General features: G+C 57.8%; 2 protein-coding genes across 2 annotated transcripts; both read right to left on the bottom strand.

The window, feature by feature from the left end:
- Window positions 1–1,475: 1,475 nt before the first annotated feature.
- Window positions 1,476–6,804, bottom strand: KVR01_000516 (uncharacterized protein). The gene is made up of 6 exons (XM_044790476.1): window positions 6,612–6,804; window positions 3,440–6,560; window positions 3,100–3,330; window positions 2,988–3,046; window positions 2,755–2,924; window positions 1,476–2,673 (listed from the first exon to the last, which is right to left on the bottom strand). Exons 2-6 carry the CDS (start codon window positions 3,660–3,662, stop codon window positions 2,235–2,237), a joined length of 1,122 nt encoding a protein of 373 aa, XP_044650465.1. The 5' UTR covers window positions 3,663–6,560; window positions 6,612–6,804; the 3' UTR covers window positions 1,476–2,234.
- Window positions 6,805–6,944: 140 nt separating this feature from the next.
- On the bottom strand, window positions 6,945–14,412 carry KVR01_000193 (uncharacterized protein). Its single transcript, XM_044785285.1, has 8 exons — window positions 13,196–14,412; window positions 11,702–12,876; window positions 10,818–11,421; window positions 10,078–10,766; window positions 9,158–10,015; window positions 9,055–9,097; window positions 8,803–8,958; window positions 6,945–8,674 (listed from the first exon to the last, which is right to left on the bottom strand). The coding sequence occupies exons 2-8, from the start codon at window positions 11,702–11,704 to the stop codon at window positions 8,565–8,567; spliced, it is 2,463 nt and encodes an 820-aa protein (XP_044650142.1). The 5' UTR covers window positions 11,705–12,876; window positions 13,196–14,412; the 3' UTR covers window positions 6,945–8,564.
- Between the last annotated feature and the right edge of the window lie 2,321 nt (window positions 14,413–16,733).

Genomic DNA, 16,733 nt, shown 5'->3' with positions numbered 1-16,733 from the left:
TCAAGTGTTGCTGCATCCCAGCATTTCCTCGCCGAGCATGCCCCCCATCCCTTCACCCGCGCAAGCCCGATCTGGGAGCCACAAACCCCAAGAACGTACGAGCAATGCAGCGAAAAACAGCGAAAAACAGCGAAAAACACAAGTGGCATTGGCTGCTGTTCTGTTTCGTGCTTGTCACCCCGAGCAGCCACCCAGCAACCGCTGGCGGTGTTGTATGCCCCCCCCCCGTGCGTGCTCTGCAACCGTACCTGTGCCCTGTAGGGAAACCGTATGTCCGTCTGGACCCGCTCGGTTTTGGGATGGCCTCACTGTGAGACAGAGAGAGGCCCGGTCAGGCGGTGGCTGAGCTGTCCCACACGCGCCGGCATGCTTCTGGCACGTTTGGCAGGAGCCGCAGGATATGCCCGTAGCATATCAATCCATATCAATTCCACCAGGGGGGAAGGACCCCATGTACTATGTAGCGGGCGGATCTTCTCCGCAAAACCCCCCGGGGCGGGAAGCCGGACGGCAGATTCTGGTTCGTCGGCCGATCCCAAGCAGCGATTTTCCCTGTCTGCTGGCGGATAGACCCGCCCATGCAAAGGGGCTTGGGCAGGTCTCGGCCCGCGATTCTGGTCAGGGGTAGCCTCAGTAGTTTATTTTGACGTCCAGCCGCCTCCCTGCTTCGTCGCTCTTTGCCGGCAGGCCCAGGCCACGATACGCAACTCTCTCTCGCACCAGCCCGGGCAGTGGTAGAACTGTTGACGGTCAGTCGACCACCAGATCCATGGGTCTTGTCACTGGCCAATGGCAAACAAGCCATGTCGGTACAAGCCGTGTTGATGGCCGTGCAGCACATTCCAGTCCAGCCAGGCTGAGGCCACAGTCCCGCCAATCGTATCCGCAACGAGCACGCACTCGAGGTCAGGTCCTGGAGACCCGCAGGTGTTCGGCTGGAGGCGGTGGGATGACAGTCCTGTGGAAGCTGGTGGTACCCGTCGCGTTGCTCTTTCGAAGCGTGCTGTGTCTCTTGCCCCCCGTGTCACCCGTGCCATCCGTGCCAGCTGTGCCGCACCAAAATACCGTCCTTTCTAGGGCTGGCTGTGAGAAAGCGTCTGGCTGGGGGTGCCGCGTCGTCGAATGACCGAGGCTGTGCTTTCTTGTCGCACATCGTCGGGGACCAGAGATCTACATCGTGACTAGACATCCTTGCTGACTTGGTGGCACTCGACCGGCCGAGGATGCGTGCGTCCATTCCCGCACCAGATGGCTCGCCGAGCCCGTCGAAATGAGCATCGGGGCCCAGATCCCGGGGCCTCGTGTGTAGCACGGACCAGTGGGTGACTGGGGTCCATAGGGGGTTCATATGGGCTCGTATGGGCTCGTATAGACCACACCCCAGGCCGCGCGACTCTGTCTTTGCTGGCCAACAGAACAAGCAGTCTTCCCCACAGCAGCTTCTCCACGCATTGTTCTACCGTCTCGGGCCGGGATTTAGACAATATTTGCACTTATTGTTACAACAGACTTGGCCCTATCTTGGTCTCTCCCGGCGGCTGTGTCTCGTCTTTCTCTCACATAGATGTATCCCTACTCTACCTTGTGCTCTTTACATGTGGCACCCCCGGTCTTCTCCCAAACCAAAATGAACGGAGCACCTGACACAGAATGACGGCAGAAAGAAACCTCATTTTTGTTCTAACGGGTACCCGGATATGCAGACCGCGTAAATGCCTCGTCCCGTGAATATGAAGCCGCCGGACAATGAAGAAGAACGGCGATGATGTACTCAAGTTCCTGTCCCGGGGCGCCATGACCAATTTTTCTTTAAAGACCTTTCCACGGACCATAGATAAAGACCTTTCCACGGACCATAGATTTTAATTTGACCTGGAATTCCAATCTGAGACGCAGATACGCCGTCTTGACGCCGGGGCCATGGACTGGAGGCAACAGGTAAATGGAATGTGGGAACCAGGATATGGAGGGAAGAATTACAAAAAGAAACCCACTCGAACAACCACCAAAAAGTAAGCCCTGGCACACAAGATGCCGCGACGGGCGGGAGGACTCCTTTGTCAGCACCACACAAGCGTGAGCTTGATGTAGTAGCCGAGGAAGTGCGGAGACCAAGATACGCCCCCGACACGCTGGCGTGAAAAGCCGCCATGACGGCCCCGAAGTAGTGCCGCGGCCTTTTCCCTTTCTGGGAGAGGCATGGTGCCGTTGCACGTTGATGAAAACACATCCCTTCAATTGGGGTGTTTTCGCAGGGGGGCGAAATGCTCGGGCATGGGCTCGATGTGCCACACCTTGTCTGACTGCCGTTCAAAGGCATCAAACCACTCCCGCCTTAGGCTAGGCGGTATAGACCAGCCGAACGTCGAGCTCCGCAAACGCATGCGGACCAGGTGCCGCTGCGACGCCGCGTCGTTGACGAAACCGTCGCGGCGGTGAAGCACGGAAAGGTTATTTATGAAGTGGATGTCGCCGGCTTGGGTGGCGAACTGGAACTCAGTGGCCCGAGCGATAGCCTCTATGGCGTCGAGGGCTTCAATCTGCTGTGTATTTAGCGGAGGCAGGCGGCTCTTGCGAGGGTGGGCAGCTGATCCCAGGAGAGGAGCGCGGCCAAAGTTCATGATGAGTTTGCCGTCCTCGTGGAAGAGAACAGGACGACATTGGTACCGGGGACTATGAGGGCCGGGACAGGTGTGTTAGTCGGTGCTCGAAGAATAACAAGGCAATGACTTTTAAAGTCCAGTGGAGGCTCACAGCGCAAACGGCCAGTCACCCCGAGCGAGAACCCGGACAAGGTCAGGACGGGTGGCAGATAGGACATTGTAGACAGTCGTAGCCGAAGCAATGACGCATTTACCACCGGAGGCAGCCGCCCCTCGGGTGAGCCAAGAAACGATGTCTCCTGCCTCCTCGTTGTGAAAGGTCTGACACGCCGAGTCAGTTGGCCTGCAGCGCGAATAGCTCGTGCACGGGAACAAAAAACCTACAATGGGGTCTGTGGAGTGGCGGTGGTGATTTTCGTTGGCCTTGTTGGCGACAATGTGGACTGAACACGATCAGCCCAGCCTCTCATTGTACTGCGGGGAAGGGACGACCTACCCAGCATATTGCCGAGCTTGTCCTGACGACCTCGCTTGTCAGCAACGTATGAGGCGATGCCCATATAGGCGAGGGTCAAGTCCTCGACACTATAGTCTTGGGGATTTATCCCGCGAATGACGGCGAACCCCAGGCCGTTATGGACGTCAAGACTAAGCTCCACAAGCCTAGGCCCAAGCGTGGGTAATTTAAACGTATCGACACTGACATGGGATCCATCGAGCCCCAGTTCTGCACCCGAAAACAATCAACACCAGCTTCCACCCAGCGGTTGTGGCAGCCAAGTAACGGGGGATGGATGCGGAACAGTGAGGTGATGCCGCGATTTTATTGCGCCTACCTTTGAATGCAACCACGGCCCTGTAGATCTCAACACGCTCTCGTTCTGTGAGATGGCAGACAAAGTCTGTGTCTGATACCCTGGAGCCAACCCAGGCACTCTTGCCATCCCTGCTTACGGGAAAGCCAACAGGAATGGCACTGAGGCCTGGAGTAGCGGGGGCGTTGTCCAGAAGGCTGGTCAGAAGGGTGTGTGTCATGGAATAGGCCATGACGGAAGACATGATGGACTGCTTGAGATTAGGTGATGCCGGTCCGCCTTGAATGATCCTGTTCAATGCTGAAAATGAGCCGTCACGGGCCGCTCTCCGGACGGGACTGCCAAGGGCGAGGTAGACGTGAAAGGAGGATGGTGATATAACGGAGGGCCTGATATCCAGGGCGCAGTCAGGATTTCGTGGATGGGGTCGGAGTTAAGTATGAAGGGATGTGCAGGTGATGCTGTGTGCCGGCGAGTTGGGCTTAATTCTGGGGCCTGAAGAAGATTTGTGGTCTCGGGAATGAAAGGTTGAAGTACACACAGATGTTGTGATCGTGTGGAGCACGAGGACCAGGACGAGATGTTGGGGGTCGGGCGAGAAGAAATACTTGGATGTGAGGAACGCTACGGTCAATAAAGGAGTGGGAAAAGCAGTCTTAGTAGAATGCTGGCCGAGAAACAACTCCTTGGATGTGCTTTAAGTGACAGCACCTAATGGAAGAGGCAGGATAGCAGTAATGCATGCCAGGAGGTGATGTGGGCAGGAAAAGCATCGCCGAGCGTCACTCAAATGGGAGAGCTACTCAGTATCGGTGTTATGCATCAAGCTCTGGTGAGGGTGTGCGTGTGTTTGTCTGTGTGTATGTGTGTGTGTGTGCGCGCGCGTGAGAGAGAGGGAGAGAGAGAGAGAGAGAGAGAGTGTGTGTGTACCTGTAGGCCGGCTTCAGAGAGGGAAACAAAGAGAAGGGACACGGCAGCTGCAGGCAGGTACCCTTTTTGTGAGATTGTGAGGTTCTCATTGTGTCGCGGACGGAGGTGGTGGACTGTAGCAGTACAGCGCTGCACAGTGTTGTTGAAGTGATATCCACCATTTGGGGACTTGCATATATGCAGGCAGGAGAGGCCCAGTTCACCAGCATTCCATGAGGTGACGTTGAGTTGAGGCTGTCAATCAGCTTCAGTGCAGCCAGCAGGCCGCCGGGAAGCAACCTCTCGGGTCTCTTCAACGCCAATAGAGAAGGGCAGTGCCCACCCCCCCATCCAGTGGCCTGTCACTCATCCTTGGGCATCACAGGCAGGCGACAACGAGGGCCCTGGGGTCCCCATGCACAGGGATAACTAGAAGCCTCGGAAACGAACTTTGGAGACTTGTGATCCCCACCTCGAAGACTGACAACGAACATCTGCCAAGGGAGAAGAGACACAAGCCACACAGGTTTGGGCACCCGGACAGGCAGGGAAGAGAAGGGGGGAGGGGGGAGGGGGGAGGAGAAGAGGAATGGGGAAGCAGGTAGAAGGGGCTTGCAGTTGGCAGTTGGCAGGCTTAGAGCCGTCGATAGTGAATATTGATTTGAGATTCGGAGGGCGATGGCGGCCAAAGGCATCAAGCCATCACTTACCGTCATGGCAAATGAGATACGCGTCTAACTAAGGAGGGATTGTCTTGGTTCTGCAGGTGATGGCTGAGGGGTCGCTGTCCCGCGAAAGTAGTAATGCCGGCTCATGGGTGTTCAAGGGAGCAAGGCTAGCTGATACGAGAAGGGGGAAGGGGGGGGGGGGGTTGGGCGTGCAGAGACCAACCCGGGCAGAGAGGCATCTAGCAGCTCGACGCGCATAAGTGAGCCGATGCAAGCTCTGCGGGAGAGGAGCCCACCCGTCCCAGAGGCCCAGGCACGGAGGGGGAAAGCAGCGAGGTCCGCAGTGAAACCGATGCTGCGCTGCACAGCCACTTGGCGATTTCCCATGCGATGGCATGATGAACTCTGAAGGACCGTAGGGTAGCCCGGGGCCACTCACGGCAAGGTAGCATCGCCGTACGGCTAAGGAAGGTCCCACAGAGAATTTTTTTTCCCTGAAATCTCAGGAGACGGGAACTTCAGCCGGGACTCGTGTGGCACTTGAGCGGGTGGCCGGTGCCCATCCATCCAGGCTGCCAGGGAACCAGGAAATCAGGAGCAGTCGACGGATGGCGACGACGGCCGCGGCAAGAGACAGGGAACAATATTGGGAGAGCCCTGGCAGCTTACAGTGTGCATCGGAGGCTTGCTGGAGAAAACTCTGATGTCTTTTCTGTGCCGCAAACTGTGGGGAGGGCGCATGTCATATCCGTCCGCCTGCGTCGAGTACAGTATATACGGCCGTACCCGGCGACACGGCCGAGGGTCGAGACCCCTCCCCCCCGAAGCCCCCCCCCCCATGTGGACGAGCGAATCCCGTGCAGTCATTATGATGTTTTGCATGCCACCGCGGCCTGGGCTCGGTGCAGCTGTGACACCACTGGCGCATGTCCTGACGGCAACGCGGAAGCATGGAGATGCTCACAACTGATACCGATCTGCTACCCGTGATGGTGGTGGTGGTCGGGGTAACGCAGTTGTGCGTCCAACAAACATGCAGCTCGTGGCAGACGGCTGGGGCGAGCGTGTTCAGGTGCCATTGTACAGTACGGTACGGTAGGCAATCCTGGCAATGCGTTGGGCCGGGCCTTGACAGGTCAATGACGGATCTTGGCAGAGAGATTCAGACCCTGCCCCATCTCGTCTTCACCAGCCTGCTCCCGTCGTTCTTTCGCGGACGCAGGAAAAGGGACGCCGACCGGAGCCGTGGATGCTGTACTGCCAGGGTCAAAGAGTAGCAAACACCTGTCACCGGCTGCGAGCCGCCAGTCTTAGGCATGCAGGCAGGCAAGGAGGCAAACACCTGTGGACTGTGCATGCTGCGCGGCCGCGTGATAGGCAGGCTTTGATATGAGGAGGGGAAGGTGGTGGTGTTCGGTGCCGCGTCTCCAAGAGCATCGTGACGAGGGATGGAGTTCTGGCTGTTGGGCCAGACAGGGTCCATCCAAAAGGGGGCCGACCTGGACCAGAACTGGGCGGGGTTCAAAGAGAGAAGGTGACGGGCACAGAAAGAGCCGAGTTGGAGCCTCGGAGACTCTGTGAGCGGCATCAATCTCGAGAGGGGGGAGGGAGCGCACATCTTCACAACGGTCTTGTGCGACCCAGCCGGCCTGTGCCTAGATCGTGTCCTCGTCTGGTACTGGTCAAAGTATCGGAGCGGCCAATTCCTATCAGCAATCTATGATCAGTCGACTTGCCGCGGGCCACTGCTGGGAACGGGAACGGGAACGGGAACGGGAACGGGAACAGACAGGGCCAGACAGAATTGGCAAAAAAAAGGGGGGGGGGTAAAAAGAAAAGCAACAGGAAGGAGCAGGCCATTTCGAGGTAGGCAAGTATAGCATTCCAGTGAAGTCCATGTGTGGGTAGATGGGCAAGACACAAAACGTGCCCTGCAAGGCGGGTCGGCATGTGCATGAATGGTTGGTTTGCCTGTTTGTTCAGGTGTGCAAATAATAGTCCGGCCCAAACAAAACCTTGACCGTTGCAGTCTGTTTTCTCCAAGGCTGCAGGGTGGCGTTGTAGTCACCCCCTTTTCTTTTTTCCTTTTCCCTTTCCCTTTTCCCTTCCCTTCCTTATTTTTTTTTTTAGAAAAAATAAATAAATAAAAAATCCTCTGCTTCTTTGCCTCTGTCCCTCTTCATCCTCACTGCCTTTTCCCCTCTCCCATTAGTTTGCGTCTCCTCCGGGCACATCAGACCATCTGGGTATGCAGCACGGTGCAGCCTAGCCCACGACCGATCACCCGCCCCCGGCAAGCTCAACGGGTGGGGAGGCGGCCGCGGCCTTGCTCGCTGCTGAAGAGGCGCACATCCCATTTTCGGAATGTCGGCCGGAGCTTACTCACAAAGAAGCATCTTCAGCCTGCCACTCCCCCCCACCCCCGATGGCGCCTTACGATTTGACGACAAGCCTGCCATTGCCATCACGGACATGCAGGCATGCAGCTCGCACCTCGACGAAACTGACCCTCGATCCGATCCGAGCTCCCTTTGCCAATTCAGACTAAGACTAACCTTGAGTTGCCAAGTCACTACCTAGGTAGTTCCGTCTGCCTCGCAACAGGATGCCAACCACAGAATCAATTCAACACGGGACACGGAACTGGGTTCATAGAACAGCTTGCGAGGCCGGATTCACACCCGCCTAGTAGTAAATGCGAATGCCTCAGGCGCCAGCTCCCCGGTCCTCGCCCCAGCCGTTTCTGACCGTCAAGGCTGGAACAGACTGCAAGAATCCCCAGGCAATCCCAGCCAGCCAGCCAGCCCAGCAGCCAACAAAGCGGCCTGGGGACCGAGAGTACATGGATCTTGCCCTCTGCAGCAACACTCGAGGGCCATGTTAGGACCCAGTCGTTCGACATTCTGTGACCGTGCCTCCCAAGACAAGCAATTTGCACGCCTTGGGGACTGGGAAGGACCGGAAACGTGGTATTGAAAACATGAAACGGAACCCAGGCCACCCACAGTACACGCACGCAGTCCCCTCAAAACAGACAAAGACTAGACAGACGCACTTGGTACGCAAGCCAGCCCATCTCCTCATCCCGCCCAATCATGTTACATTTAGCCTTCCCCAACCGCTCCCGGCTTTTTTCCCTTGTGAGGGGAGGGGGGCGCATTTTTGATGGTCGAAAGAACCCCCCCCCCCTTTTGTTTTTTTTGGCGCTGTGAAAGGCGAGGCATGCGACCGGTGTGGATCGTTGACGTAGCTGGTTGGTGGGGGTGTTCGTGCGTGTCCTACGCGGGAGCTAGGGTGAGGGCTGCAAGAGCAGCCGTAGGCCCACACCGGGCAGCTCTGCCCTTCACCCGGTAGGCGAGAAGGGACAGGGTTCCGATGAGAATCCATGGAAGCACCCCTCCGAGGCGAGCTCTTCATGCAGGCCTGTAGGTGCTGCAGGCGGATGGCCCACATCGCTTGCCAGTGCCAATTCTCCGAAGACCTATACATGGCTGTGGAAGGGGTAGATCGGAGCCCTGCCGTTTGCGCTGTGCGGCTTTCGCGCCCTTGTCCCCAAACACTCTCCCCACCTAGTCAACTGCTGTTGACTGCGGCGTCCAGTTCTGCTCGAACAACTGTCTGATGAAGTAGTAGTCGTTGCCGTAGTCCTTGGCCACTTGCAGATCGTCCCACTGACCCTCTATTTTGCAGTATGCGGTCAGCACCTTGATATGATCCCTCGGCCCCCATTAAACCTGACATCTGGCGTCTGCACACAAGACAGAGGGAGCGAGGCGGAGAGAGGGGGGGGAGGGGGAGGGAGCTTACTGTGCTCCTTGGCATATTTCCTCGTGTACTTGATGAAATTGATCGACCCTTCGTCCAGCTCGGCCAAGTTCTGCAGGTCAGAATCCTTGCATTCTGTCGAGAATGGATAGACTCCCTTGTTGCAATAATGGTAGTAAGCCAGGAAAATATTCGCACCTGCCAACCAGGTCAGCCCACCATGAAAACAACGGTCCTGTACTCCCTCATGTTCGGAGGATGCAACATGGTCGGAGGTTCTGCAGCCGTACTTACCCAAGTGGTACTGTTCGACCATATCCTTCCTGGCAAAGTTGCTCTATTGACAACTGCGGTCAGCCGTCCAGCCGTCCAGCTCATGCTGAGGTGGGATTCTTACCTTCAGGCCGTGCTTCTTTGCATAGCTGCGGTCATGAGCAGTGATAAGAGCCACGTTGTGAAGTAGAATAAACGTGACCAGGTACGTCGTCAGCCAAGTCTTCTGCTTTTTCGCCTGCGTCATGTTCTGCAAGTACTCCAAGGTTTCCCTTCGCAGCTTCGGCAGCGTCTGGTTGAGGAGGATGAAGTCAAGCTGCGCTCCCATGACAGGTGGGATGGGGACGTTTCCTTTGAGCGGTTGGATACCAAGCGTCTCCTCCCCAATGATCTGGAACGATTTTGTCGTCAGGCGGACAGCTGCCCACAGGTCGAGGGTCTTGGAGATGAGGTCCTTTTCGTCTGTAGGCGTCTCCGGCCTTCTCAATCGGCGGATCGCGTGTTCATACGTCCTCCAGAGCAACTTCTCCTTGGGCCCAAGCAGCGCCTTGAGCATACCATTCAACCCGGACTTGAGGTAGCTGTCGTATTGCGCCCTCGCCCCTTCGAGATCAACCAGCGCGTACGGTTCTATGTACCAGCGCTGCTCCTCGCCATTTTCGAACCAGGTACGGTGTAACCTGTCGCCGCTCTGCTTGACGAATCGGCGGACTCGCAGCTGAACACCATCCGAATAACCCTCGGTCAGCCTGATGATTTTGACGTCGGGAGAGTCCCACTGGCAGATGTCTGGCGCCATCGTGGTGTCCTTCCAACGCCTTGTCCACTCCAGTCCCTTCACTTGGCCCGGCTTGAAGAGCCTGACTTCGGTGATCTTCCACCGTTTGCACGGAAGACGGTGGATCTTGGAGTTTGCGCCTATCTTCCTGCAACCATCACACGGCGCATCGTGATCGTCAGGGGCATCAGTGTTGGCTTCGCACTGTCCTCGAAAATCAGCATGCTGGACGCTGAGAGGGTTAGCCTTCGAATGATTTTGCTTACTCTGATACGTTGCATGCGGCATCGTATGCAACTCCCAATCTTTCTTACGTGCGCAGTCTGTTTCCTCTTCTCTTGGTTCCTGAAAGGCCCTCGCTTCGTGATCGGAGGCTTTTGATTTTGCATGACCATCTCCAGCCCGCTGCCTTGTTGGGCCAACTGGAAGCGGTCCATTTGCTCGGCGTTGAGCCCGTCAATTGGGTTGTAGCCATGAAGGAATGAGTACTGCGGTAACGGTGCTTGATAGCCAACTACACCTTGGCGGACGAAGTTTTCCTCTGACCTAGCAAGACCAGAATGTGTGTAAGAATTCTCTGCCGCCGTATGAAGCGGTGCTGCACTGCTGTGAAACCCAGACACTGTAAAGCCGGGGTCCGTCCCTTCTGACTTGACGAATGTTGGACTGGCTTCTGACTTTAGATATCCGTGATTCGTGTCTTGGGCAGCATATACCATGGTGTCTGAGCTGGTGGTGGGCTGGTTGTTTAGGTGACTTGTTGGCTGGAGTGGGGGATAGCCTTGCAGGTGGGTGGCATGTGTTGACTCATCTGTGCCAAAAATCAATGGGTGCTGAGGGTCGTGGTGTGAGCCTAAGGGATGCTCGGGGATGTGACCTGGTGAGAGCAAATCGGACGAGTATGCCCGTGGTACCACGCCCTCATACGGGGCTGTCGACGGGATTGGATGGTATGCTTTCGGTCGTTTGTAAGTCTTTGCAAGCGATGAAGGGACGGTGCTCTTACCTGCTGTCGTGTCAAGGCCGGAGAACGGCGGGCGCATGCCAGCCATTCCTAGGCATCTGCGAAGAGAGGAGGTAGTCGCGCTCATGCAAGATTGTTGGCTCTCATCTTGTCCGTCAGATGGCCCGAGGACTGGTGGCTTCTCATCGTCAACGTGGTTCGGGAGGCATCTGGAAATAAAGGACGGTATCGGCATATTTGTCGAATCAACCCGCTGACGTTTTCGAGGGTGCTGGCGGTGATCTGTTTCGAGATAGTGTTGCTGCTGGTGCTCTTGTTGCTGTCGTTGTTGTTGTTGTTGCTGTCGAGGCGCGGGCGGGGGCGGCGGGGGTTGTTGTTGTTGTTGTTGCTGTTCTTGGAAAGCCTGCTGGTGACTATGGCCCTGTTCGGTGTATTGCTGGGTGAATTCTGGCAGGGCCGGGTACGGGAAGCGAAGAAGTTCCGCGTTATTGAGTGTTGCGTTTGGTTGTTCTGGGAAATAGAATTGATGTGGAAAAGAATATGTGACTGGCCCTCCGAAGGAAGATGCCAGAGATTGGTCTTGTAGTGCTTGCTCCGATGTATCATCGAGATAGCCACGAACGCGGCGTTGGGTGAGATGGCCACTCTATATAACATCAACTGACTGCACCATCAGGCTTGGGGATGGGGGGGCGAGTGTGCACTAATGACGGAGGGCAAGGTGACACAACAAAGAGAGGTGCGAGGCTAACACAAGAGGCGAAGCGAGCAAGAGGCCGAGGCAAGAAATGAAGATGAGTATGTGGCCATGTGTACAGCAGAAGGCTGGGAAGGGTGTTGATTATGACGGTTAGGGATGAAGAGAGTCCGATGATATATCCAATGCAGTCTGCCGCAACCGGGGAACAGGAACTGGATGAGCTTACCATGACTGCAGAGAGGGTGTGTTGGGAAGATGCCCACACACAGTAAACGTATGAGTACTTCGGTCAGAGGTACCGGGTGCACGAAGCAAGGAACCTAAGCCCGGTGAGTGAGCCAAGCAGCAATGCTAGTTGTTTGAGGCGTTGGTCGCAATGCCAGAGCCAGGAGCCGCAAGTACGGGCGCAGGATCAACACAAATCGACACGGACAAGGAGAGGGAAGGAAAAAGCCGACTGATTTGAGATACCGGGGTGGAGAAGGGGTGCAATTAGGTGTCCACGCAGCTGGGGTTCCTTACGGCACGACCATCACCATGGTAGCAGAGCACCCTTGGCAGAACAGTGTGGACCACTGCAGCAATGAAGGGCGACGGTGCAGAAAGTGGTGACCAGGCGGGGGGTGGCTGTATCGAGATGGAGGTGCAGGGGGGGGGACTGATGCAAGCACGGCAAGGTACAGAGGAGTACAAGCTACCTCACTAGGTCTGCCGCGAACCGTCCAGTCGACTGGCTCTCCCAAGACACACCGTGCCCGGCCCTAGTTCTCCTGATTCTTCTGACCGAGTCTGACAAGTGCAAGACGGTGAGCGCCTTGTCAGGGAACAGCGGAAGCGGCCCAGGATGTGAGGCGCGAGCCAGGCCGGAGAACGCAGTCGGAAGAGCCACTCCTTCAGATAAGCAGGTTGGACGAGCTTTCAATAGCTCGATCCTTGTTTGTTTGGGTGACCGTCCAGCCAAAGGGTCTCAGGTTGGTTGGAGCAGTTGCCTCGCAAGCAGAAATGTGTAGGTAGGCCTGTAGGTACGCGCACTGAGGTCGGCCCTGTCGTGGCGGTCGGCCTTACACAAAGCGCCACAGCCGCCGAGGTGGCACAGGACTCTCTGGGACGGACAGAGGGGCAGGAAGCTGGGTTGGCGCCTAGGGCAGAGCTTGGACTCGCAGGCGGCGCTGGCACATGGGGCCCGTCTAGGCTGTGTTCACGCGGGCGTATGACACGGTGCTCCGTGGTTTGTCGTTGCTTCCACCCAGCCGGTCAAGCCCACGGACAACAATGCATGTGCAAGAGTTGCCTCGGATGTGGAGACACGAGGAGATCAGAGCGGGTCGGGAGTGCCTGAGTGCCTGCAGTTGGGAGTCGATCCTTACGACCGGTAAGGAAGCGCCGGGCGAGCGCCGCTGTCTTTGATTGCGACGTCAGCGAGAGGATTCGAAGAATGACTAACGCATTGTGTAGCTTAGACAGAGGGGAAAAGCAAAGCACGAGGAGGAGAAAAAGCATAATCAGGGGGATAGAACTCGGTGAGAATGGCCCGGTGGGGAAGCGGGTAAGTTGTGGGCGGCGTGCATTGGTGCAAGCCCAAGCGCACTTCGGCAGAGGCGCCCTGGCTGCAATGCCCTCAACCCTTACACCGGTGATTGCTGCTGCTTCTTCTGCTGCCATACGGCTTGACGAACGAGGATCTAGCTAAGAGACCTAGGTAGGAAAGAGGGGTAGTTACAGCTGAGCACCGTCCGAGACTTGCAAAAGAGGCCAGGCGGGGTGAGGCGAGGCGGACGATGATGGGCGGCCTGGGGCCGGTACCTCACGTGAATAGTCAAGACGAGGCCTGAGGTGGCAGGGTGGGGGACTAGGACAAAGCAGCGCGGTCGGGGCGCGAATAAGAGATCCCGGGCGCGGATGGTGATGCGGCCAGGGGTGCAGCACAAATGGCTCAACGTCGTTTCCGTGCGGTCTGGTCCGTCCTGGTAATGACAGATCTCGGCTCGTTCCGTCCGCATGGGAGGAAGAGCTCGCACCGAGAGAGATGCTGGCGGGCCGGTATGCAAGTGTTTGCCAGTGAGAGGGACAGACTGTCTGCCGGTGGGTCAGTCGGTCGGTCAGTCAGTCAGTCAGTCAGTGGTTTGAGTGAGTGCTTGTCAGTCTGCTCGGCAAGACGAAGACCACCCGTCGTTCAAGGGCCGGCAGGCCGGCCGGTGAGGTGCGAGACCCTGGAGCGGTCAAGAGACTGAGCAACGGGGCAGGTGATATGATGACAGGAGCCGAGGGCACGGCAGATGGCGCGGAGATGAGTGAGCGGGCGACGGTTATGGAGAGCAGCGGTCGAAGTCCAGTCGTCCCGACGGGCTTGCGGCTGAGCTGCGACACAACTGCGACAGTGCCAACTCACAGCTTGCTGCTGTACGTCTTCTGCTGCAGTTTGCGGCCTGGGGCCTGGGGCCTGGGGCCTTGTGTCTGCAGCAGGCGAGCAGGGAGAGCGCGAAAGGGTAAACCCAAGAGCAACAGAGCAACAGGGACGCGATCGTCAAGCGGGGCCCGGCGCAGAACAACGGTGGTGGACGGATTCCTGACCGAAGCTGACGATGCGGATCAGAGCAGAGAGGCCGATGAGGAGCTGGGGTTCCAAAGAAGGTTGGTGGTCGGGACGATAGGCAAAGGACGACAGGCGCAGGCGGGCCAGAGTGTCGAGGAGGGATATTAAGGCGGGCAGGCGGGCGGGCAGGCAGGCGGGCAGGCGGGCAGGCGGGCAGGCGGGCCCCTCGCAACATAGATCGCAGAGTAGGGCAGCTGGCAACAAGAGCAGGCGGCGTCCTGCTTCTGGGGTACCGAAAGCAGACAGCCAGACAGGCTCGGAGCGGCAGCAGCAGTGATGATGGCGGTGGCTGCGCGGGGAGATTGAAGGTTGGTGGTTGTGGTTGTGGTTGTGGTTGTGGTTGTTGTGGTGGTGGTTGTGGTGGTGGTGGCGGCCGTAAGCAAGCCTCGCTCTGGCCTGAGTGGTCGGTCTCGGTGGCCAAGTCGCAAAGTCACTCCTCACTCAGTCTGCCGTGATGTGCAGCTGTCATGTTCGTGCCGAAATGGGAGGGACGGACAAGATGGCGTCGTGCCCTGTGCCTGGCTCCCGTTGCGGGAAGGGGAACCGTCCCAACGGTGTCGGGCCCCGGTGGCCCAGCCAGACCCATCGCGTGGATTGGTTTGGACTGCCTGCACCCGCAGGACCACAGGCCCACAGGCCCCTGCTGGGTGGAGCCATGTTCCCTGCCCAGCACATGGCTGAAAACGATAGGGGAGTGTCGACAGAGCAAGCCGGCCGGGGGGTGGGGTGGTCCATCCAGGTACTCCGTCCGTACCGTACCCAGGTTGCCAGGCACCCATGGGCACCAAGGTAGCCGGTGGTGGTCTAGGTTGCCGCCAATCTCGTTGGTCCCTTGATCCCGGGTCAGCTCGTGGCCTGACTCGACTCCACCACCACCTCGTCCTCTTCCGCGCCCTCGCCCTCCCTTCTGCCCATCACATCTGCGCGTGCTCGTCACCAACTGTTCAAACGCTCAACGAGTAGGGACAAAGCATAGGCAAGGAAATGGTGCCCGTCGCAGCGAGGCAGGTGCGGGCGGGGCTGGCAGGCCATTGTGCCTCCTCCCCTTCCTTCTCCAGCCCTCTCTCTGCTCGGGCCGTGGTTCCATCTTTGTCTCCGACCCAGTACTCCGTAATCTTCACCCCAACCGGTCCATAAGTGCAGGGATGCCGGGATCCAACACAAAAGTGCGCGCATGGGTGGCACGGCTACTGTGTAAGCAGTCGCAGGGTTGCTCGAGCCTCGAGCCTCGAGCCTCGCGCCTCGAGCCTCCAAGATCATGCATACTGTGTAGGGACTGAGAGACTGATTGACTGAGCAACTGCTTATTAGCTGCTGCAGCGCAGCACGTGTGCTGGCCCCTCAGCACTTGTCCGCCTGCACTGCGACTCGCCGTGCCATCGGTTGCTTCAGGGGCAATCAATCGCTTTTGGTGGTCCGGCCAGCCTGCCACATCTCAAAAGGACAATGCACCTTTGCACGCCCGCCATCCAGGAGCCAGGCTCGGCACAGGTGCTGTCTGTCAGTCTGTGCAAGCTGTGTGCTTTGTAAAAAAAAATGGTAATAAATCCTGGCCTCGCCCATTCCGCCAGGACCCGACCCGGCTTCAGTGACGATCCCTGGCCCATCAGCCCATCTGCATGCACCCTCTCATAGGCCCAGCCGAACTTGGCGCCTCAATAACTGCCCAAATGATCAATCTCACCCTGCATGAAGACCTCCTTGCATCGAGCCGTGCGTCCAGTCACTGCCGGGCGATATACCCAGGCAGCCAGGTCGCTGCAAGCCAAAGCACAACAGCCTGCCAGCCTGCTTCCCTCGCAATGGCCTCGCTCGCTCCGTCCTGGCCCTCCCTGCCCTCCCTGCCCTCCCACCCCCACCCCCACCCCCTCTCTGCCTGTCCCACTGTCCCAGCGGTCATGTGTGCCGTGCCCTGCGTGCCTCCTTCATGCCTGTGGGCCTGGCAGACGCCGTGCTGACGTGCTCTCCATACCGCCTGCACGGCGTCAGCGCCATTCTATACGTGGCCGCCCTGCGTCCTGCTTACTCTGGTCATGGGAACTGCAACCCCCCCAACAATATCAGCATTGTCCAACCCCCCGGGGAAATGATTGGCGGGTGTTAATCCCAGCGACTGGGTTGTCACAACGTTCCACCACATGTGCCCGCCGCCCTGCACTTGTCTGAGCAAATGACCAAGATGCATTACTCCGTACCGCAACACTCGAGCCTTCCACCTCGTCGCTCTTGTCGTGCTGGCAGCCTGGCAGCCTGGCAGCTCGCTGGGTCGCAGACTGGCGACGTCTGATCGCATACCACGCCTACTACACTACTGCACAAGTAGGCTCGTGACTCGCAACGCGTTGTTGTCTCTCCAGTGTGCGCATGCCCGGGCCATCACATGTAGCCTGCCCTGCAAAACATCTCAGGCCGTTCTTACCCAAGCACCCAAGAGAGCAGCCGGCCTGCTGGATCGTGCACGTCTCTCCAACACACCGGGACCGAATCTCGCTTGGGTGCAGTGCGCCACTTTTGCCGTTTGCGGGATAACCCATGGCGGACTGCGCAAATCAGCGCGGTGCGTTGGCCCAGACGGGCAGGAGCTTGACCGCATGAATGTATCGACCGACCGACAGTGCATGTACGCGAAAGGAAAGCAAACTTGAAAGGTCTAAGATGGGGGCTA

The sequence above is a fragment of the Diaporthe batatas genome (assembly GCF_019321695.1).
Source record: "Diaporthe batatas strain CRI 302-4 chromosome Unknown Contig00001, whole genome shotgun sequence".
Classification (NCBI taxonomy): Eukaryota; Fungi; Ascomycota; class Sordariomycetes; order Diaporthales; family Diaporthaceae; genus Diaporthe; species Diaporthe batatas.
This window is presented reverse-complemented; position numbering and strand designations above follow the sequence as displayed.